The 23,917-nt window shown below is 51.0% G+C and overlaps 1 protein-coding gene across 1 annotated transcript; it reads right to left on the bottom strand.

Annotated features, from left to right (window-relative positions):
- Positions 1–3,685: 3,685 nt before the first annotated feature.
- CYSTM1 (cysteine-rich transmembrane module containing 1) lies at positions 3,686–22,389 on the bottom strand. Its single transcript, XM_009696915.1, has 2 exons — positions 22,132–22,389; positions 3,686–4,144 (listed from the first exon to the last, which is right to left on the bottom strand). The coding sequence occupies exons 1-2, from the start codon at positions 22,358–22,360 to the stop codon at positions 4,038–4,040; spliced, it is 336 nt and encodes a 111-aa protein (XP_009695217.1). The 5' UTR covers positions 22,361–22,389; the 3' UTR covers positions 3,686–4,037.
- Positions 22,390–23,917: the final 1,528 nt, after the last annotated feature.

Raw genomic sequence — 23,917 nt, 5'->3', positions numbered from 1 at the left:
AGGATCCGATTTTATTTCCTTCCTTGCTATAGTTAATGTATCCCACTTTTTGCAGCTCTGCTGTTGCAACAGGCCCAGCAGCTCTGAGGAGAAGGTTTCAGAGGGAACAAAATTCAAAGTCTGTGTAAACATTGCCCAAGCTAAATATTAACACTTCCAGGATGCCTCTGGAAATGAATAACTGCTGTCCTCACTTTGGGAAACCTGTAGGGTCGTGCATGCCCTCAGCAGGCTGCTTGTCACTCTGCCCTGGGCACCACTTGGCCCCAGCACCCTGGCACGTGCTGTCAGTGCCAAGGTGGACCTTAACTCTCCTCTGGGTTTTCTGCCTTGCAGCAGAAGAAGTCGTACCTGGAGCGCAGCGTGAAGGAAGCAGAAGATAACATCCGGGAAATGCTGATGGCTCGAAGGGCACAGTAGCTGTGTGGTTCCCCCTGGACCTCCTGCCAACACCTTCTGGGTGGTTTTGGGCAGCTCTGCCTGCACACTGCTCACCACCACCCGGCTGCACAAGCTCTGTTCTGTGGCAGTTTCAATAAAACTCTGCTGCAAAGCCTGAACTCGTTTCCTCTGCCTGCCACCTCGGCATCTCGCAGCGGCTGCTCTCCCTGTGTGGATTTAATGGCAAAAGGAGGCGGTGGTGGGATTTGGGGTGAGGGCCCTTCAGGGAATCCTGCTTCACTTTAAAGCAGCCATAGCCCTTGCCCTATGGAAAGACCCCTGTGCAGCTCAGCGCTGAGCAGTGAGGAAGGCTTGCTGCGTTGTTCTGCTGGAACCGGGGAGAAGGGAGGCTGGCAGGGCAGGGCAGAGCAGGGCCGGCCATCACAGGCACCCCCAGGTCCATGGCAGTTGGTCATTTATTCTGTCTCAGTGGTGACAGGTCCTGGTTCCCTCCTTGTACACACGGGCCTGGCAGAGCCCCAGCACGGTAGCGAGCTCATGGAAGGCCAGTGCCACCCTGTGCTTTGTGCTCACAGTGCACCAGCCCAGCCTCCAGCCTCCCCCTTCCCCTCCCCCGGCTTTGGGGCTTTTCTGAAATGGAGCTTTCAGGGACGTCTCCTCTCCTGACAGCAACTCCTTGGGATCTTGGAACCAGGCAGGAGGTTCCAGGTCCCATTGCCGACCCCCGCCGTGCGCTCATCCTGCAGGCACACGGGTGCTATCACTCTCTGCGCTGGCCCTTCACCACCACCTTCCCCCCCAGGCTACGTCACCTGCTCACCAGCTGCTCTGGCTTCATCTTCCTCGGCAGTCACTGCCCCACGGAGATGTCTGATCCCCCCCAGTGCACTCACACCCTGCACACTCAGTAGGGAGCCTACTGAACTCAGGACAGAGTTCAAGAGGAATTTAATAAGATCAGACAGACTGCGCTGATCAGGCACTTGGACAATTGTCCTGACCAGCTGGTCATTCACACCCAACTGGTCCTTTCATCCCTATACCTCCCTATTTTTCCACCCCCCCCCCCCCCCCCCCCCCCGCTCAGGGGCTGCCTTGCACTGGGCTGAGCTTCACTTCACCCCCTGCCGTGGCCTGGCACTGGAATGGGGAAGGAGGTGTCCAGGCTCACTGGGGGGCTGGCAGAGCCCTCTCTTCTCCAGCACCCTAAGCCTGATTTCTGCGTGCCCCCCCCCACCCAGCAGCTGGCACCCTGTACCGCAGCGTGGCCTTGGCTGCTCCCCCAGAAATGGCCCTGGCAGGCACAAGGCGAGTCCCCAGCCTTGCGCAGTCACCTCACAGCCACAGGCTGGGCCTCGCTTTGTGTCAAGTAGGAGCAGGACCTGGTCTGGAGCCATTTGCACACCCCCCCTCACAGCACTCCAGCATGGGAAGGGGGTGAGGACTCGGGTTTTGCTCCAGCACCCATCACAAACACCCACAAAGTAGCTGCAGTCCTGGGCTCGTGTGGCAACAGCAGCACATCCCCCCGCGGCACCCTGTCCTCGATACCACACACAGTGCCTGTCCTTGGGGACACAGAGGGGACACCACATCTCCCATGCTCCATCAGGAAGAGTTGCCCTGGGTTCCAGCTGAACCACAAGGGGCTGGAGGGAGGGGGAGAGGAGGCAGCTGGGCAGGCAGGGGCATGGGTGCAGGGCAGCTGAACACTCCACTTTTAACCCCCTGCCAAGGTGAGGTAAGCCAGGGACCACCCTTCTGAGCCCCGATGGCTGCTGAGCTGCCAGGGAGGTGACAGTAACCGTTCCCAGGGCAGAGAGCCCCTGGGAGCCCAGCAGCAGAGCTGAGCTTAGGGCTGCAGCGTGCGGAAGGGCAGCAGCCCCCAAGCAAGAGGCTTGAAGGCTCCCGGCGACAGGCTACTGCCAGGAGCCCTCATCAGCTCAAGATAAATTGTCTTGCCCCAGAGCAGAGGCCCAAAAATGGCATTTCTAAGACCCAGGCAGAGGCGTAGAGAGTGCCCAGGCTGTGCCGGATGCAGTAGGCATGCAAGCGGGGGGAACTTCCAGACAAAAAAAAAAAAATGTAGACAAACCCAGTGAAGTGCTTTGTGAGGCCTGAGCAAGCCTCGCAGCAGGGCAGGTGTGGCCCTGCCATGCTGTTCTCAGCTAAGCCCTTGTCCCTACATCGGTGCCCTCAGGCTGGGATGCCGGACCTGGGCCCATGCAGGAGCAGAGCTGCTGCCTCCCCTGCAGCACAGGAAGAGCCTTCAGGTCCCTCCTTTAGCTCAGCTTGGGCCACCCTTCCCTCTCCTGGGACCTGCCGCCAGGTCTCAGGGAAGCTGGATGCCGCAGACGAACCGAGGGACGGCAGCATACTTTGAAGCCCTGCGACGGAAGGGTACAAGATCACCAGGTGATCTTCAGGCAATAGGAAGCAAAGTTGATGTGTGTCAGTCCACTGGGATCGGTTTTGCTCCTGAGGCAGCGAGAACAGCAGCGAAGGGAGGCAGTGGGCAGCTGGGTGGGAACCATCCCCTGTGGTGACCAGCAGCAGGTTTCCTCACTTTTCTGCAGCCGAAAGCTTTCTAATCTTTCTTCTGGCCAGGCATGCCATGAAACAGCCTCAGCTATAAATCCTCAGCATTAAATTAATCCATGGCCTTGTTTCTTCTTACCCATTAATTTACCATCACAGCCCCGCCCCCGCAAGCTCGTGCTCTGCAGCAGGGGGATGATGGATCACTGCTCAAAACCCCTGAAGGGGATCAGTCCTCCCCCAAGAGCTGCTGGCACACATACGCAGCAGCTCAGCATGCACTCCCCCAGCTCTCTGCCATCCCAGGAGCTGCTGGAGATGCCCCCAGTCCCAGAAGGGGACCTGCATGTCCAGCCCTGAGTAAGCAGAGGGATGAAAAACCTGACTGAGCTTGCCCTATGTGGGATGAGGGAGTTGGTGGAGTCAGACACAGGCGCACCATGTGGGATGAGGGAGTTGGTGGAGTCAGACACAGGCGCACCACCCTCCCCATCCCAGCTGGTTTCACTGCGCTTATGCACCCGGTTGCTGCAGAAAATCCCCCAGATGCTGGTACCAGCAGGGCCAGATCGCCCCCCAAGCCCAGGCCTCAGCAAGGGGTCAGGGCACAAACTTCTGCAGCAAAGCTGCTTGAAGCCGAGTCTGTCATTGCTGCTGCAGCATCAGTGCATGCGGGAGGCTGAGAACAGACAGTGATGGGGGAAGCACACCCTCTACGGGACAGATTTATTGAGACAGTCAGGACCTAGCAAAGAAAATCAACTGTTGGCTTTAATTATTGCATACATCTTAATTTCTAGGACTAGGAAAATTTCAACTGATAAATATATATTTCATCAGAATGCCTTTGGCTGTAATATACCATTAGCACATTCTTCAAAATTACAACAAAAGTCTTAGAAATGTTAAAAAGGGATTTTTTTCCTTTACTAAAATAAAGGAGTGCACCCCCCACCCCAACAAGGCGCTAGGACTGACAGACAGGAACTCTTGGCTGTGCAAAGCAGAGCGTTGATTACAGTAACAGAAAGAAGTCAGGACAGGAGTGGGGAGCCTGCATAGCACTCAGTGAGAGGTACGGGAGGCGGCTGCAGCAGTCAGGTCAGCATGTCCCAGAGGCAGCAGCAGCAGAGCGCGGTCCAGCACGCCGTCAGGCAGGCACTCTCGCCTGTGTCGTCCCTCCGCCGCTCCTCCACGACGTACACTGCGGGGACAGGAGAGCTCGGTCAGTCAAAGAGCAGCACAGCAACACCCGCAGCAGCCAACCACATCTGCCACCCCTGGCACAGCCGGCCTCGGCACAGTCATGGTGCCTTTCTGCACCCCAGCACTCACTTTGGGTGGCCCACACTTGCTAGAGACAAGCTGGGTGAGCACTGGCAGGAGGGGAGGTGCTGAGCTCCCGTACTGGGCGCTGCAGCCCCTTGGGCCATGATTTCATCACTGCAGCAGCACCTGGTGAGGACCCACTGCCCTCTCCCATCACTGCAGCACCCCTCGGACAGGACAGGTCCCTGGGGGAAGCGCTTCTTTCCGCAACCAGGCCCAGGCTGCTGGGACTGCACAACGTTACAATCCTGACACAAGCAGCAGGCTCAGGACAGCCAGGACCAGACTTCTGTTAGGTTGCATAAGGTTTCTGAGCGAGAAAACAGGCTCAGTCTGGAAAGTATCTGCTCCAAGTGAGCTGCCCTGCCGGGAACGCCGGTGCCTAAGCCTCCCTGCCTGCCCCACTGCACCCCCCCTCGGCAGCCCCCAGCCAGGGGTTGGTCCCTGGAGCAGAGTGCCCATGCGTGTTCCTCCAGGCCCAGCACAGCTGCCCTTCCCGGGGCAGGAGGTACCCAGCACAGGCAGTGGTGCTGGAGAGGACCCTGCACTCCTACAGCACTTGGGGTGCTGGGGAAAGGAGCACGTGCGAGGAGGGTGGTGGGTCAGATGTGGTCAAGGGCCATACTCCTACCCAGACGCTCACTCGCTGCCCCTCCTCAGCAGGGCAAGATGGGAAAAGAGGATGAGAAAGCTCATGGGTCATATAAAGACAGGGAGACTGCTCACCTATTCCCATCATGAGCAAAATGGGCTCAACTTGGGGAAAATTAAATTAATTTATTACCCATTAAAATAGATTTGGGTAGTGAGGAACAAAGACAAACACTAAAGCATCACCTTCCCTTCACCTCCTCCCCCTAGCAGCACAGGGGGTCAGGGAGTGGGGACTGCGGCCCGTACATCCCAGCTCCTCTTTGCTGCTCCTGCCGGGAAAGGTGAGCCGTGTGACCATGTGTGCAAACAGGGAGGTGACACCTGCGGGCTGGGGTTGTTTCCCTGCAGCCTTGGCAGAGCCCATGCCCCCTCCTCTCAGCAATCTGTGCGCTGGGTACATTAATCTTTGGAGGGATCGTTAGGCACCTGGTGATGCAGAAGGCAGCACAAGGCTCTCAGCAAACAGTGCTGAGACCAGCAGGAGCAGCTGCCCTGGACCAGACTGGGTACTGCTGGGGGCTGTTGCGGAGCTCCCAGCTGGGCTGAGCTCCAACACGGCACAGCCTTTGGGCACCAACACAGGGTCCCTGCCAGGAGAACCTCCTCCAGCATGGGTCCTCTCCACAGGCCACACTTCCTTCTGGAAACATCCACCTGCTCCATGGTCCTCCACAAGTTGCAGCAAATACCTGGAGCACCTCCTCCTCCAACCCTCTACTGTTTCTCACTCTTTTGTTCCCCTCTTCTCTCTCTGGCATTTTCTGCCCTTTCTTAAATGTGCTCACACAGAGGCACTACCAGCTTCTGCTGATGTGCTCAGCAGCATCCTGCAGTAAGTCTGTTGGGGAGCCTTGCCACCTACAGCAGGGCAAAGAGGTAAGGTCTCAGGGGCAGGGAGGTGGCCTCAAGGTGAGACTCAGCTACTGCATTTGAAAGGCCGTGGGGAGGTGGGTACAGACAAGTCCCGGCAAGAGCCAAGGTCAGTGGCAGAGCAGTGTCCCCTCCTGCCCCTCAAGGCTGGAGAAAACTATCAGATTATGATTTACTTTCTTGTTCTGGCAAGTGGAAAGCCACGCTGCTTTCCTGTGCTGCATTTTGGGCATTGGGCAGAGGCTGCTTCTGCACCAGCACTGCTCAGTGGTAGGAAGAGCTCGCTCTGCCCAAGCAGCGGTCCCCACAGAAACGGCAGGGATCAGATCTGGATGACTGACCTACCCGATTATAAAGCCACCTGGTCACTGCAAGGACATGGAGCAGTAGGAGGCTGTGGCAGAGCTGGATGCATCGCCTACAGAGCCTCCCTGTCGCAGCAGCCCCCACAGCTGAACAAGGAACACCGACAGTGCCCATGACCAGAGGGCTCCAGGATCAGCAGTAAGTGGGTGGGTTCCTTGCCACTGGGTCATTGCCATGCACAATCGAACCCCACAGTTTCAGCACAGTGAAGATGACAAGAACCTGCCTGCTGCCAGGTCTGCCAGGACCCACAGGCAAGAGAGGTTGGCTAAGCACCCAGGGCAGAGTTTTCCAGGAGATGCCATCTTCCATAGCTACAAGTGCATTTGCAGTTTGTCTGCTTGTTGCCTCTTTAGACTGGCACCACCAAGTCAGCTTGCTTGCTTGAATAAGTAGGTGTTCCCTGACACTGCTCCAGCCCTGTCCCACACATAACAACTGTCTCCTCCCCTAGGAAGTCTGGGCAGGGATCAGTCCTTGCTCTAGCTCTGTGACCATCTTGCCTGCTAGGGGACTTCCAGCTCTGCCTGCTCAGCACCTGAGGCACAGCCAGCTCTTACCAGGCTAGGAGGTGGCAATCCTCAGACACCTCACCTGACAAGCGGTGGATGCCTGGATCACGCCCCCAAATGCTCAGGGTATCGCCTCATGGACAGAAACGTATAAGCTCTGCCCCTCCCAGGCTGCCCAGAGGCTCCCAGCAGCCTGTTGGGATTTACTGGGCATTGCTGGCTGCCTGAAAGCACAGGAGGGAGCCCCAGGCAGTGGTGCTGGAGGGGACTCTGCACTCCTACGGCACTTGGGGTGCTGGGAAGGAAGCCCATGGGAGGAGGGTGGTGGCTCTCTCCCCACAGAGTCTCCTACCCGAGGCCAATGTGCTGCCTGCCCCTGAAGCCTATTTGGGACAGATGAGCAGTTTACCTCTGGTTCCTCCTCACTGAGCTTAGGCTATCACACCCAGAACTGCAGCAGTTTGGAGGCAGGCACATGACCAGCCTTCCTTAAAGCTTTCTTGGGTCTGTTTGTTATCGTCTGCATGGGAAACATGCCCTCACACAGGAGTCTGACCCAGGCAGGCAGCTAGTGCTTTAAGTCGAGTGGCTGAACACGGGGGGGTTGACAGCCAGAGGCCTGGGCAGGAGACAGCCCAAGTCATCAGCCTGGTCCTCCCATGGGCTTGCTCTGTGCTCAGAAAAATATTTTTCCCCCTTCACTGCTTCAGTTCTCTCAAGAGCAATGGGTGGAGGATGATATGCTCCGGCTTACATGATACCAAAATCCTGCCACCATTGGGATGTGGCAGACAGATGAATAGCCCAGTAACTTCCGCCCCAAAATATCTGCCTTCAGCTACAGTCTGTACCCCAGCGTCAGGCAGCCTCCCTCCTGTCAACGGGAATAACACAGAGGGGAGGCATCTGCTCTGCAGGCACAGCCCAGCTCCAGAAGAGCCACCACATGGCACTGGCAAAGCATCACCATCCACCCTTCCCTCCAGGGCTTTGCAGCTGCCCTGCAAGCATTCCCTCACAGCCTGCATCGCCCTTGGTCCAGGTGTGTCAGGGTGGAAGCACATCTCTTTTCTCTGGACAGCCCCAGGAGGAGGTGGCAGCATGTGGTGCTGTGACAGGCCGTGCTGGAGCGGGAAAGGTGCCACGTGCTCCCCTCCTCCAGGAGGTGCTGGCCCTGCTTGCCCCTCCAGAGCCAAAGCAGGCACCTCCAGGCAGGAGCAGGGCCGGACCTGATGGACACCTGGCTCCCGTGCACAGACCAGGTCCCTGCAGGCTGTCTGGAAGCGCTGAAGCGGTGGGGAAGGCTGCACAACCTCCTCCCCACAGCCTGTGGCCAGGGCAGGGCTGCACCCAGGGCCAGCAGCCCTGCTACACTGGCAAGGAGTACAGAACAAGGTCAATGACTTGTGAGCCCAGCACCCTGGCCTTCTGTGATCCGAGACAGCCGATTTCATCCCTTTGAAAGGGTGGACCACAGACCCATTCCATCCAAAGGCGGAATCTGTCCCAAGGCAGACAGGACTCTGGTCAGGCCCTTCTTACCTGCCTGCAGCCCCAAACTTGCACTCAAAACCATGCAGGGAAGACCTGCAAAGGCTTCACATTCAAAAGCATGAAGACCTGTGAGCGTTTGACCTTATACAGCATTGTATCAGTAGCTCTCTATTCCCTGCCTGTACTCCCTGGTGAGGTGACCCAAGTCCACTCATTCCTGTACACCTCTGTGCAGTGTAAGCTGTCATCAAGTGGCCAGTCCGGTTCCTGGAGCAGTGGGCTACAGCAGTCACCGACCGCTCAGCACCGGGAAAGAGGGAGCTGTGCCCTGCCTGTCCAGGGCAGAAGCTGGCCACACTGTTTGGCTTTTCTTCCCCAACCGGCACTGCTGGGAGCACTGGACACCCTGCCATTCAATCTGTTTACCCTCCTCAGCTGAGCGGCATTCCCCCCTGCAGCAGACAGAGCTGCCCTTCAACACACCAAGCTGTGAGGAGAAGCGAGCCCTGGTGCCAGGCGACACCTTTGTGCAAACCCAGTCATACGACCATGCTCTTCAGGGAGGGGAGCAGCAGGGCAGAGCTGTGCAGAGCGAGTTCAGCTTGCAAGGGCTGAAGGAAGCACTGGTGTTTTTCAGGTTGGAAAAACCTTCAGGTATTTTTTTCCCCCTGGTGGATCCAGGAGCTCTGAACGAGCAGCAAACTCTTTGATGCCTTTGCTTCCTCTGAGAAAGTCCTGATACAATGAGCAAAAGCAAAACACACACCAAATGCAAGACGATGACATGCAGTTGTTGGGCAGGGCAGAGCGCGCACACAACAGGCAGAGATGGCCACGAGATCCTCACCACAGAGTGGGGTACCAGTCATGCTTTCCTGCCCGTGTTCAGGTGGGAGAGGATGCTCAGCCGCTCCTGCCATCCCTCAGAGCAAACAGCCAAAGGTGCTTCTCCCATGGCTACTTAGGAAGCTTCCGAACCAGGTCCCTGTGCTGGAGCCCTCCGGCAGCTCTGGTTTCTAACTGGCTGCCAGGTGCTGTTCAAGCCGTTCTGCTTCGGAGCCGTGGAGAGCTGGATTGCTGCTGCCAGAGCATTGCCATACCCAAAACTGAGAGCCACAGTGCCCCGAGACATCCAGATCTGCACAGCAGAAGGAGGCTGGGAAGATATTTAGGGAAGCACTGGTTCCTGGTGGTTTAGAGGCAGCAGCATAACTCTGACCTCTGGAAAACACCAGCAAGAGCAGATACCACAGAACTTGCTCTACAGCAAAGTCCTTGCAGCTTTAGACCGAGTGAAACCCAGGGGAACCTGACACCTTCCCTGCCCCAGAAAAAGCTCTGCAGCACATGACGCTCCCAAATGTGGTGGGCAGCGCAAGGTTACGCTGCTTTGGGGGTGCCTCACGTACCCTCAGCTCCCTTGCTGGAGCAGCTGAGATGGACTGAGTTCTCCTCAGGCTGCGAACGCCTGGCCTGAAGGTGGGTACCCTCTCTTCTGAGCACTAAGGTATGGCATTTCACGCCCAGCCTCCGGCAGGTATCTGCTGACTGGAGGCGGCCATGTCACTGCAATGCAAACCACAGGCTGGAGCGCAGTTAATAGTTTTGGCCACGCCAGTCAAGCCCATCTTCACCCTGGTTGAAGGTGGCCGTATCTGTAGCCACAGCCAAGGCATCATCCAGGGAAGAGCTCTAACACTGCTGCCTTTTACTGCTAGAGTGAAAGCAACATTGCTTTATGGTAGCTCAGTGCCATGCTACCCAGCAGCAATGCTTGACCATGTAGAAGACATGAGCTGTTAGATGATACACTAACATTGACAAGACCTCCATCATAGCACACAAAACAGTGAAAGATTTTGCTGGTTAGTCAGCAACTTGCAAAGAAGTCAGTGAAATTGAGTCTAACTGCATACTCTGCCGGAGGATGGGTCTGTATAACCTTCCCCACACCAACGCAGAGTTGAAGTGGATGCTGCCCCATGCAGCATATAGTAAGCTGTCCATGACTGCAGTCATACAAGAAAAGTTTGCCTGAAATAGTTATGATTAATCCATTAGAAGTTTTAAACTACAGCCAAGTGTCAAGGATATACTGACAAAAGCATGTTCAAAGCATGTATAAAGTGCTGTTACGAAACACTTGCTGAAATATTAAACAAAATGGCTTTTCCAAATTCGGCCCATGCAGTGGGAGATGGGCACTTTCACCACACAGCCACTCAGCTGACTCGCATCGGATGCTGCCTCTCAGCACAAGTGGGTCACAGCGGGCATCGCTCCTCCCCTGCCAACCAGCACCTTCAGCTCCCCACGCGGCACTGCTGCTGGCAGCTCGTGCTAGAAAGGTCTGCACTGAACTGGCTGATACACAGGCACAACTGCCCACTAACAATTCAGTGCAGAACTGGGACGGGAGAAGGGATGGCGAGGCACAACAGCCATGTCAAGACTTTTCCAGGACTCACCATGGGTTTGGGTGGTGTGCCTTTCTGTTAGAAACAGTGAAAGGGCACTGGAAAGAGACCACGTCCTTTCACTCTCTTCTGCTAAAAGCTAGAAGTCATTTAAACCAGCAGCACATTATGGCACAAGTAGCTTTCTGCAGAAACCCTCTGAGAAAAAGCTGTGGTTTTGCCCATGCAGGGTGTTACGGTACTTTACCAAACCCATTCACCTTCCAAGTTCAAGGAAAGCCCCAAAGATTGTTTGAAATGCACATTTGAGAAGTCGCTGCCTTCCACCGCAGAGTTCATCTCCCAGAGAGAGCAAGAGCCTGAGGAGGGCAGCTCTCTGCCACCGCCAGCTCATGAGAGCTGGCGTCAACCGCAGCTGCGGGTTGAGAAGAAGTAAGTCACCACTGAAAGTTTTCAGACTTCGAGAGCATCTGGGCAATACTCTAAATGAAAGCCACTGCCTCTCCCTTACAGTTAGGGTTTAACGATCACTTTCTTTGAAGTTTTATCAATGCTTCAGAAATTGTAGCTCTGTCGCTGCCACCAGACAAATTGCCAGAGAAACTTTAAACACAGCCATACAGCATTAATTCTAAAAAACTTTCCTCATCAACCAGTTGGGTGTGGGGCTTATACAGGAAGGGATAAGAGCAGAACAGGTGAAGGCTGGTCAGCTATTCACTTTACAGCTACCAAAGTGCATAGGGTAAAAAACAGTTCAAAGGCAGGCTAGATAAACTATTCCCAGCCAAGCCTCTCATTAGGCTGGAGACATCCTATACCCATCCTCTCATTTTGGACACTGCGAAACTGAAAGTCATCTTCAAAGCACTAACACAAACACAGTGCCAGAAGTATCCAAGGAAATCAAAATGCATGGTAGCACCTTTATTCACTCTTCCCAGCCTACGCGTTAGCGCTACTTTAAATGCAGAGGATGCCCTGTAAACAGCACAGTAAGAGACAGCATAACAAAACCCTAAGCACCTTACTCAAGCCTCTTAAAATCATTTTGTTAGGAAGTCTTGTACAGCACGTCAGTGATGCAAGCCACTCAACATCTTCCCAACTCACGTCAATCAGCAATTTTCTATTAACAGAGATCAGGTTTTCTACTGGAATAGCTTTGCGAACAAAACCCCAACCCAAAATATGTCAATTAAGGGAACTGCTGGTTTTGTACGCTTCTTGTCAGAAGCCTGAATGCCTCTAAGCTAAAAGCCACCCAGTTCGCTGTGGCAAGCGTTACTGGGAACTTCATTTGCTGCTTTGTGCCTCTCTTTTGTCCAAGGTCAGGCACTCCAAAGATCTCCTATGCCATGCCAGGGTCCTTGCCACTATGAGCAGAAGCCCATCAGCACTTTCGGACAGAGAGGAGAAACAAGGATGATTTCTCTCAGAGGCACTAGACAGCACTCAGTTTTATGCTCAAGTTTTGATGCTTCTGTTGTTTTTTCTAAAACAGGATGGGAGAGGGTGTAAGCTGAGCAAACCCTCCCATCTTCTAATCAGCCTTAAAGAGCATAGATCACAATGAATCATGCTTACCCCAAAAATGGTAGCACTCCCTGTAATCACACAGTACCAGCCTGCACAAGCCAGTGCAAATAACTCCCACTTTGTTTTTAAAACAAATACTACAATACTTTGTTATTTCACATACAGTCTGCTTTATCTTAAGCATACAGGTTTCATTTCTTCTCGTACCTAATTGATATGTTAATCATTAGCTCTATGAAGGAAAGGCATGAGCAGTACTTTTCACCGGGTTTGGTATAAACTAAAATTGTGACCTTAGACTGTAGTGCTCCTTATCGCAGTGCTTTACTGGGTCTACAACGACTACAGCACAGGATACCAGCTTTGATGATAGAACCGGCCCATCCCGTCCCAGGCTCCAGGCACGGACATCACTGTTAAGGTACCAACTTACCTACATGGGGAGCCCCACCAGAAAGCAGACAGCAACAGCATCTGAGAGTCATCGAGCTCTGTAAGCCCTCCCAGAAGTCTTGCTACACATCACGAGAGGCCCTGGCCCTTGTATAAGTATTTCAGGTATGACATCCAGGCAGACAAGACAGCAAGCAAAAAAAAAAACCTCACTTCAGGCAAGCCAAGGGGCAGGCTCAGCCAAGAAGCCAGCCACCCCAGGGAGAAGCAAGGTGCGTGCACCCCCAGGCTCGGCCCAGCCCAGCACCATGCAGCTGCAGGGAGTCTCTCCTCTTCCTAAGGCGAGAGGGCTAGGAAGACAAGAAAAGCAGTAAATCTTGAAGTTTACTACTTCTTTAGCTCCAGCTGTGTGCTAGCACGCAGACCCGCTCTGCACACAAACAGGTTACTCGCACTTCTAGCTGCTGTAAGCTATTAGGCAAGGCCCAGAGCACGCAAGAGGAAGCAGCAACAAGCAGTTTACCAACCACTGCTACTGCAGACCAAAAACTCTTCCCGTGGTATCTGAATGGCTGTTTGCCATAGTAACAACTGTTCAGAGCAAAATGTTAATTAATACCACAGCCTTCTCATCTGGGAGGAAGCACACAGCAAAGAAGGGACCAACAAACCTTTTCCCACGTGTGAATAAAGCGGTTTTTATCACAAGCCACCTCTGCACCAAGAGCTTTGTTTTCGCTTGTCCAGCCAGCAAGCAAGTCTTGCTTAAAACTGCACAACACCATTTTAATAATAGTAATTTCCAATAGGGTTAAGTGCTGCCGGCAGCAGATTGCTAAATCAAGTCAGCCTGTGCATCTGGTTCTACCTCCAAACATTCTTACCCAAATCCTTTGAAAGTCTTTCTGTTTAGGATGGAGGCCATAGAAGGGAAAGCCAGCACAAGGGTGTTAGTGGCAGCCCAGGGATGCAGAGGTGACAGCAACTAGAAATTGAGTGTTTCTGAGCCACTCTTTGGGTCTGCAGACCCAGCACTGCAGGAGGAAGGAACACCCTGACCTGACCTCCCAGCCAGCCACTTATCGTGGAGTAAATCCCATGCAGGCAGCAAGTGTGGAAGAGGAGACTGCGTGACTGGGGAACAGGGACCCTAGGACTTCAACTAAAACTTTCATACTAGCTGCCAACAAGGCTCCTCTCTGCCCCAGGCCTCCTCCCTTGCCCACAAGGCCTCCAGGGCAGAGTTTGGGCACAGATGAGATCTAACTCCCTTGGCAAGAATGGCATTTAATTATTCTTTCTCCTCTCTGGGCATACTTGCTCATGCTTAACAGCTTCACACCTGTCATGTCACATTCCCCAGCTCCCCAACTCCTTCCTGCCCCAAGGCTTTCACTGTATGCACAGTCTCTACTGACACAGAATCATAGAATCATTATGGTTGGAAGAGACCTCAAAGATCATCAAGTCCAACCGTATACCTGATGCCACCATACCCACTAAACCATGTCTTGAAGCGCCACATCTAAACATTTTTTGAACACCTCCAGGGATGGTGACTCCACCACCTCCCTGGGGAGACCGTTCCAATGCCTAACGTCTCTAACAGTGAAGAAGTTCTTCCTAATATCCAGCCTGAACCTCCCCTGGCGGAACTTGAGACCGTTTCCTCTTGTCCTATCGCTAATTACCGGGGAGAAGAGACCAACCCCCACCTCACTACAACCTCCTTTCAGGTAGTTGTAGAGGGCGATAAGGTCTCCCTTCAGACATCATATTCAGATTTCAGGAAAGACCTCAGCACACTCCTGAAACAGAGAACAGTCAGAGCCAGATGGAAATAAAATAGCCTACTTCCAAGCAAAAATCTTATGAAGTCGCAAAATGCTCAGAGCAAGTTTCACAATCCCCAGCTCCAAACACAGACAGTTCTACTGCCAGAGTCACCTGAGCAAAAAATCAGGCATCAAGGAAGCAAACTGCCAGTGAGTACAGGTAGTTTCACCTGCAAATCCCCTCTGCCACCGGACAGCTGCTGCTGATCCAGCCCAGATTTCAGCCTGGACTCAAGCAGAAGCAACTGATCTACAACTACCCACACTGCTATCAGATCTGCCCTCTTCCATGGCTGCATGACTACACCCAGCAGGTTAGGAAAAATTCCTGCCTCTCAGTTCCTGCAAGTCTGAGAAGTTCTTACAGTCATCCTACAGAGCCATTTCAGCTTTCAGGGAGCTGAACAGGCAACACATTTCAGGGAAGTTACCGTGCAGGCGTGCCAAGTGAGCACTTTCCAGAGCCAAGGCTGCACTGGTCTCATTTTACACAAGGGTGAAGTTGTTTCCCTCTCACACACTGCATATGCTTCAAGCATGGGTTATGTCTGATGATAAACAGTGCGGAAGATTTTCTTGCAGCTGAGCTCAGGGCTGGAAAAGAGGTGAGTTTCCTCACCTGAGCACACAGGGATGGGATTCAGAGATCTTTGAGATAATGGAAGTGATACTAATCAGCATTTATGGAATGTAGATGTGCCTAGGAAGGCTTCAACATCTCTAAAAAGCAGGGCTGCAGGCACTCCTCGTAGGAGAAAAGCATACCTTATGTATTAAGTACTCAGGATATCGGCAGGCATCGGCCAGCTCTCCAAAGCACTATAAACCCCATCACACAGGTTAGAAAGCGTACAGGAGACATGTCATAAGAAACCAGCTTCCCCCGGCTCAAAAGTACAGTAATTCAGGGTTTCAGACATGTCAGTTTTCTTCTAGACTGCAACAGATGCAAAGACATCTCCCAAAACTACAGAATTTGAGAACTTCCTCTAACATTTTTTTCATTAGCAAAATCTTAATTTACTGTTAAAGCAAGGAGGCGTTTTCCAGCAAGTCAACTTGCAGGGCTAAAATCAGCACATTCCTGAGCTTGAGTCAGTGTTTTTACTGAAAATCAGCATCAGTCCTAGATTTAAACAAGACCCCTTACCAGGGCCTTGCAAGCGTGTTCTGAGCAACAGGAGGGACAAAGTCTAGTTTTAAAGCGAAGGGAACATGCCATAGCGAGTAGTCACTCAGGGTAGCAAGACTCGGCTTAAGCAGTCCCCCAGGGCTCGAGCACCACAATCTGTGCAGCGCTGTAAAAAGGCTGGACACAATTTGCTCCTCACCCTGTCCAGCTGACGAGGACTGTCCAGAACAGCAGCCTCATTTAATTCGGTCCACTACAGAGCCAGCCTTAACCTTGTTAGCCAGTTAGTCTGAAGAATGTTTTCAGATACAACACCTGAATTTGGAAATCATTTTCTTTGCATTAGACTTTTCTCAGACAATCCCTTCCTTGGGGGTGAAGAGCAACCAAGGGGAGGTCAGACATCAGCCCCAGGACAGCACTACTTGCCAGCAGACAGCCCCCACTGTGTGTGCTGTCAGCTGACAGGAGGCAGGGACAGAGGGAGGGATGATACAGCAGTCTTGGGGGAGAGAACACCGGGTTTTAATGCACACTGCAGTATCAGAAGCAGGTAAGAGGCCAACTGCCAAGAGAGATTGGAGGTGGGTTGAACCACTTGTCTCCAGTTGCAGGTCCTGAAGGTACAGTAACAGTTAAACTAAAAGGCTCCAACTGCTTGGACAGAGTCGATATACAGAGAGAAAGCCTGCTAGAATTGCTACACGCTGCCCTCCAAAGAAACTTCTGCTGAGGAAGGCTGGACACAGTTTGAGAAGCGAGGGTGTAACCACAGAAAGGTACCAGCAAGCCTAAGCAGAGCGATTAGGATCCCCTCCTTTCCACACTGAGACTCATAAAGAGGAAAAATCCATCGCTCTAGCAGAAGGCAGTGACTGTATCTAGGTGACCCGTTTATTCTTGCAGCTGGCCAAACATTAGGAGGCAGGCAACATCACTGTGGCTATTACTCTTATCGAAGCTGGCTTTGCTAGAAGTAATCAACTTCCAGAAATAAGATTTCCACCCTGTGCATACACTATGTCAAACGCAATACTGACCTTTGTTTTCCTTCGGTTGGAAGGCAGGCTGCTGACCTTCTGGTTCGCTTTGGCAAAGCCCAGAACAGCCTCATCCATTACGTTGTTATGTATCAATGGAGTGGGGGGTGTGGGGAGAAATAAAGCTGGGGAAATTGCTAACATCAGTTCGTGCTTTCAAAATTAGTACGTCACTTCGTACTTTGGCTCATTCCACTTCTTTTTAAAGCACGCCATTATCAACAGCATTACATTTCACCTCTAATTTACATAGACAAGGAAGTACCTGCTGACCAGTCAGCAGATACTGTAGTTTCCTTATGCCAGTTGATACCAAACTATAATATAATGAAAATATTGATAAGGAAATATTTTCTAGAATGAGGTATTTTCTTCCTCCTAAGCAAGCCCCTGCTGCTCCAGAAGGCCTGGCTCCTTACACCATGCTCCACGCAGGCACCGGGCTTCTACTGCTGCCCATTTCCCAGCTTTGTCCTATTGCAGGCAAGTTCCCTCTAGCCACCCAAAGCCCTGCGTGACATTGAATGGCAGATCTGCAGTATTCCAGGAACTCAGGCCTTGAACAGACACAAAGACAGCCCTCAGTTTTTACAGCAGGAAAGATGCAGACAGAAATCAGCACAAGTCAGTTCACAGAACTAGGAAGCTGAATCAGATACCTTTAAGCATAATTTATATGGTGAGCCTGAGGGACTTTATCAGCTCTAAAGGTAAACGTCAAGTTATTTACATCTAATGGACAACAGCTAAGTCAGTTATTAGCCCTCGCAAGATGCAAGAAGTGTTGTTTCTTTGGAGGCTTTGCTATTGGTAGCCTGTGCAAGCCCGAAAGCCAGCTATCAAGAAAACTCAAAATAAAAACCCAAAACCATGGCCATGAGGTCTTCTGTGCCACCTCTGCAAGTCACCTAGCCTCTCTGGCTACCGCTTCTCCATCTGCAGCAGAAACATGCTTCAAGGGATTTCAGGCCCAACAGCATCGGGGTAGCTAGGGTGACTCTGAGAGGGTACAAGCTTGCACACGTTGGACTCCATCCACTCTGGGAGAAGGGACAAAGGACCACCAGCTGCCATTATCAGCTGCAGTCTCCCTCTTCTACAGTGCTGTAATACATGGGAGTCACATGGCCAACACCACTAAGTCTTAATGTGTAAACTGCAAGCTGATTTCTGCAAGTCATGGCTAACTAAGGCAGTTTGGACAGGAATATACTTGTTCTCCTTGTTCAGTGCTGTTCTGGACTGCATCTTCCTCCAACAAGCCTTTATATATGTCCCCCTATTCAATATCATATTGAAAAGATGACAACATTCTCCCTCTCTCACCTATTTCTAGCACAGTCATGGCTCACTTAACAGTCATAGCTTTCTCTTTCCAGCCTAGATGTTACCTACCCTTGCCAAGCACGGCCCCAACAAGAGGGATCTTGGGCTTACAGCTCCCACCTCCTGAGGCAGCGGAGGAATAGGTGCTGCGGCTGGGAAGAAGCATGGCTGTGGCACACAAGCCATGCGCAGGCAGTGTAACTCATACCAGTAATGCTCAGCCTGGAAAGCCCTTCAACAGCAGCCTTTGAAAGAAGGTTCAGTGGTTCATGAGCTCTTCTGCAGCATGGGTGACAAAAGCAGTACTAAGTTTAAGCAGTTTCCCTGTTACATGTCAGATGCAGCTTTCTTTTTAATACAAAGAGTAAGTTATATGACAATTTTTCTTCTCCAAGAGCCAACTGGACAGGCTAAGTCCATTGCTACTCCACACAGGCCACAAAATTGTTAGATCAAAACCCACCATCACCATGAAATGCTACTTTACGACCAGGTTTTAAGAGCTCAACAGTAATAATTTCCATCTGTGTGATCCACTCAAGATCAAAATACAATGCATAATTACCTCCACACATTAGCACATTGGCTACGATCCACAACATAAGAGGTCACTTTGCAGTTTGCCTACACAGTAAAATAAAGCATAAAATTTAAAGTATAGCCAATTCCTTAGTTTTTAATGTGGACACACATTTGTTCAGAAATACTAATGCATTACTTAGAGTAGCTTAATTCATTAGATTAAGCAAAGCCATCTAGGAGAGCAAAACATCCGCTCTGAATGGAAAGCATCCATACAACAGCTCTTCCCAGGTAACTGTTTGGAAACACCACAAGAACTGAGAAGCCACATTACATCATGCCAGACCAGCTCGGCAGATTGTGGTGACCCGATTAAATTTAGATGTCAATTTTATATATTGGTGTGGCTAAACCTCTAATATAAATATATAGTATTAGTATAACAGATTTTAAAAATTAGCTTTTTTAGGGACATTCATTCTATATTAGACACTCCTGGAGATGATCATTAAACAAAGCCTTGTTGAAAGCTCTCTCAGAAGACTTCTGTTAAAGTGCCACAGGACAAAAATCATGTTCCAGTTTGATGGACTGGCCAAAAAGGAGCAAGGGGGGGAAAAGGATGCTTAACAGAAGGAGAATCAAGAAAAAGCTTTTGCAGACAAAAACAAAGTTATAGCCCTGACTTCATTTTACACACATTAATAAATGTTTTTGTACGTTACATCCACTCCAGCAACAACAATGCAAATTGGAGGCTCCCAAGGTGGGTTCAGAGACCAGACATGGCTACAGGAAGGCAGTGCAAAGACAGGACTTGCCAGAAGATCTTTGGTTTATGGGTTAGGGTGCTGCTGGTGCAAAACTGCAGTTGTGTTAGCTTTGGTTTAACAAAAACACATGCCTCCTGCAGCATAAGCCTGGGCTGTCGGGGAAAGACACACTCAAACACTTAATTGTCCTCTCCAATTTCCCAGCCTACTCCTTTGTGCTGGTCCACAAGTTTGCGAGCAAAGCAGAGACTTGATCTGAGCAGAGGACATTCACTGTCATCAGTTCCCTGATCCAGTCTGATATGAAATCCTTTAAGCCTCCAAGGGAGCAGATGTGGCTTAAAGTCAGACTATCCAAAGCAGCAGACCTGCTCTCCTTTCAGCTTCTGCTAGCATATCCCTTTTTCTGGCTACAGCAGCAAAGCAACATTTGCGCTAATCAAAGATGTTCTACATGGGAGACAATTTTTTGCACCCTCAGTACCAAGAAATCCCTGTTAGCTACCCCAAAACTATGTGCATTTCCTAGGGAAAACCCTGACTACACTTCAAGTCCACATGGTGGTAGCGGTGGGAAGCATCACCATGCTGCTGCCTCCTCCTTCTTAAAACCTCAACCTTCCCCTGATGTTTTCACTCTTTTACAGAGGGAGCTGAACACATGACCTGCACTCATTCAGGTTCTTACTCAGTCACACCAATTGCTTGCTGCTCATATTTGGGTCCTCTGGCCAGACCCACACCAGAATATTCCTGACCTCTTACATCAGCTGTAATCCCAGGGATGCTTTTATATACACTGGTCCAGTAGTCCACCATTGCGGCCAAGAATACTGGGAAAAAAAAAGTTATTGAAAATGTCCTCTCCACAGTTCAGCCTGTCCACCCATCTATGTCAAGCCTCCTTTGGATTCACCGCAGTGAAAAAACTCTTGCTGGGAACTTCTCAAGTTCCAGCTTCCCAAAACAATGAGGGCTTTGAAAAGACCTTTGTCACAGTGCGCTGCTGAATCAGAGTAACATGAAGTGGTAGAGAAGAACGGCAGGCAATTGTCTCAAAATGCAGCAAATGCGTATAGACCTCAGTCCTGAACAGGCCCCAAGTGCACACTGTCCCAAGCCACAGCAACAACAGTATGTGGAGAATGACCTTAATGTGCAACGGCCAAAGACTGCTTCGCGTAGGCTGTGGGGGAACTGTGTGAGTCCTAACAATTTTTCAAGTGATGTCAGCTTTGATACCCACTTTATCAGCCAGTCTTTACAGCAGCAGTACCCAAAGTGTTACTGCCTTGCATAGCTATAAAGCACTGACTTAGGTTTTGATTTGAGGCACGTTAGTCTCACTTCTTTCCACCTCAGGTTAGCCTGACCGTGACCATGCCAGACACACCCAGCACATACAAACCCTGAGTCTCCTTTCCTTCCCAAGAACAGCTCGCACCTAAAGCATAGTGCCTGGACAGCACCTCTACAGAGGTGCTCCTCACGTTCTCTCCCACAGAACACCCCTTAGGTAGTTCTGGCCACATCCTCCGCCACCTCAAGGCAGCCAGAACAGCGACAGGTACTTAAGAGTCCTCTCAACAGCTCAAGTCTGTTTGGGATATTCACTGCAACAGAGTAAGAGAGGTGAAGATGGTTTCCGGCTTCCCAGCCTGGATGAGTATCTTTGTCACTGAAGAAGCCTGAAAGAAGGCACTGGAGCTGGCATGACAGCATGCATCCTCAGGCTGATGGTGAGGGGATGAGTACACCTCCATACTGTATGAGCAGAGAGTTTACACCCAAAGCCTGTGAAACACTGACAAGAACAAACTTGGTCTCTAGGCAAGTGTTACAAAAAACCGTAAAGCTAAATCCTCTTTCCAGTGGGGAAAAGGGAGGGACCACACCCAACTTTGCCAGAATCCCAGAGGAGCTGAGGATGGAAGGCCCTCTGGAGATCATCTGGTCCAACGCCCCCTGCTCAAGCAGGATCAGCTAGAGCAGGTTGCCCAGGACTATGTCCAGTCAGGTTTTGAGTATCTCCACAGCCTCTCTGGGCAACTTGTACCAGTGTTTGATCACTCTCACAGTAAAAAAGTGTCTTCTTCTGTTCAGAAGGAACCTCCTGTCTTTCAGCTTGTACTCATTGCCTCTGGCCCTGTCACTGGACACTACTGAGAAGAGCCCAGCTCCCTCTTCTTCATTCTCCCCCATCAGGCATTTATACACACGGATAGGCCTCCCTGAGCCTTCTCTTCTCCAGGCTGAAAAGTCCCAGCTCTCTCAGCTTCTCCTCATATAAAGATGCTCTGGTCCCTTAAACATCTTATTGGCCCTCCTCTGACAATTTGAGCCTGCACCAAGCACTGCAGCAAGCACCACAAGAGCTATGGGTGCCAGAGTAAACCAGCACACCACATTGAGGCACACAGACCAGCTAGCTGCCAAGGTAAGTTACACCATCCTCCTTCCCTTCCCCAGAAATCTGTTTTTCCACAGAATGATTATAGCTTCAGAAAAAAAAAAAGCAGCCCAGGAATGATTCCAATGGCACTATTAGATCACTTGGACAGGTATTGATGGGCTCAAGAAAACTGATGCACATTAATTTGGTAGGAACTGTACCTTTGAATATTAAAAACTTTAACTATGCAGCCTTCAATTGAAACTTATCAACCAAAAGACAGGCAGAATGAGAGTTGTGGCAAATCTAAAGCCAGCAAAAAGCATGTATAACAACTTCAGCATGAGGATTCCCTTGAGGGATCAGCATTAAGGATGTTCAGCAGTATCTTCCAACAGCCAGAGTAGAGACACAACAGCAAAATAAAGCAGGAAAACAGGCTATAAACAGAATCACTACTTCAAACAAGTTTCCACCACTCCCAGCCACATTAGGGTCAGACACTGGTAACCACATTACTTCAAGGTCAACAAGTACTCATGCATTTGCAGGCCAGACAGGGTCACAATTACATCACACCACGGCTGCTAGGCATACCTGTGTTTTTAGGCCCATCTGCATACGTTGGTCCTGGAGGCGGAGGTGCATTTTGCCATCCATACTGGGGATAACCTTGATAACCTGGCTGGCCCGGCTGGTACGGCCCAGTAGGTCCAGGAGGATAGCCTGGGTATGGGCCAGGAGGACCTCCTGGTTGCTGTGCATAGGGTGGATAAGGGGCAGTCGGGCCTGGGCCAGGGTAAGGTGGAGGATTTTCGTAGTTCATGTGGGATGCAGAATCTGTCCTGCAGAAGAAGGAAAACAAACAGAAGAACTGGTTGGCTTTTGTCTGCCTCATCCATGACCATATAATTCCCATTTCAGACTGCTCTCCAGAGGGCCCTGCATTAAGTGTGAGAAACAGACCTCAAAATACCTGGTCAAGCAGTGACCTGATTATTTTTAACCCTGTCACAGGAGCAGAGACCGAGCTGAAGAGACTTCTTTTAAGTGACATCAGTTTAGCTCAGCAGCAGAGTGACTCGCTGCTTTCCAGTCATGCATCAGCTATCCACCTGAATACACTTAACAGCCTTGCAACTGCATAGCAAAATCCTCTGCTTCCACTCATGATTAAATTGCTTTTAAAAGAGATTTAGAAGTGATTACTTCATGTTTCTGTCAATATTAAAAAATAAAAACACGCAGAAATGCAGCCTGTTCCAGACATGTTCGATAGCCCCAACAGGAGAGAGTGAACACAAATGTCCATTACACTTCTGCCAATTATTACAGGCATCTAGACCAGCACTCTGGAGCAAGACTGTATACGAATAATTTCCTGATGACACTGTAACCCAGCACATTGCGCATTCTTCCAGTAATATGCAACTGAATCATTAAGCAGCCGCAAACAATCAGGACCTGGGGCTCAGTCTCATTCAAAAAGCAACGTTAAAGACACCTCAGAGAGTTGATGTTCATAAAAACCTATCTAACGTATTACTCATGGTACAGCCATCGAAAGACAAGACTGTCACAATAACACAACTTTAACTTCTAAGCAGCATGACTAAGCAAACCATTTCTTACGTCAGGTTTCTAAAGCTTTTCCCTGTTTGAGAAACAGAAGTGCCCTTAATACCATAAGTAGCTGTACTCTTATTTCCTTTTACCATTACAGAGTGCAGACGGGTCACCATTTCCCCTTTGCCGCACATCTTGTCCTACACACCACAGGCTTCAGGGAGAAATACCAGGAGCGTAATTTGCCTCCGCTGGGGCTTGCTGCTGCCAGCACAGAGCAAGGGAGGCTGACAAGCAGGATCCTCTTTGGATGGTGTTGGAAAGGGCAAGCAGTTGGGCCAGACTGACTCGAGATGCTCACTACTGTGCACCCACTCTTGGGGACGTGCAGATTTTGAGTCCGGAGGAGACCATTAGCACATCTAGACTAAGCTCTGGCATGATGTAGATTAAAGAATTTCACCTTTGTAACTCTATAGCGAGCCCAGAGCAGTCATCTGCCAGGCAAAAGCCAAGTGAGTCAAGCCTCTGGGGCTATGTTTAGCTCTTGCAGTTCCTGACAGTGTTGAAGTGAGCTTTGTTTGTTTACAGCTTGCTATTTCATCACCTCAGAGAGCACCGACTGCCCCTCCCCAAGGAAGGATCCCTAGGCTCTCTGCTTATTTACACATCACTCCTCCCCGAATCTTGCTAGCACGATGATGCTCACTGCTATACAAGCACCACGGGGCTCTCCCACACATGCAGCCCTGTCCCACTCTCGCAGTAACAGCCAGTCTGATCACACATGATGCCCAGGAGAGCATTGCTAACTCAG

Source organism: Cariama cristata, unplaced genomic scaffold (genome assembly GCF_000690535.1).
Source record: "Cariama cristata isolate BGI_N322 unplaced genomic scaffold, ASM69053v1 scaffold12653, whole genome shotgun sequence".
NCBI classification, from domain to species: domain Eukaryota; kingdom Metazoa; phylum Chordata; class Aves; order Cariamiformes; family Cariamidae; genus Cariama; species Cariama cristata.
Note: the sequence above shows the minus strand (reverse complement) of the source record. Positions and strands in the feature narration are given on the sequence as shown.

Excerpts from the sequence above, each read along its gene's own strand:
- CYSTM1 (XM_009696915.1), bottom strand. The coding sequence starts at position 22,360 with ATGAACTACGAAAATCCTCCACCTTACCCTGGCCCAGGCCCGACTGCC. Across the intron at positions 4,145-22,131 it reads AGATGGGCCTAAAAACACAG|TGTACGTCGTGGAGGAGCGG; the intron begins GTATGCCTAGCA and ends CTGTCCCCGCAG.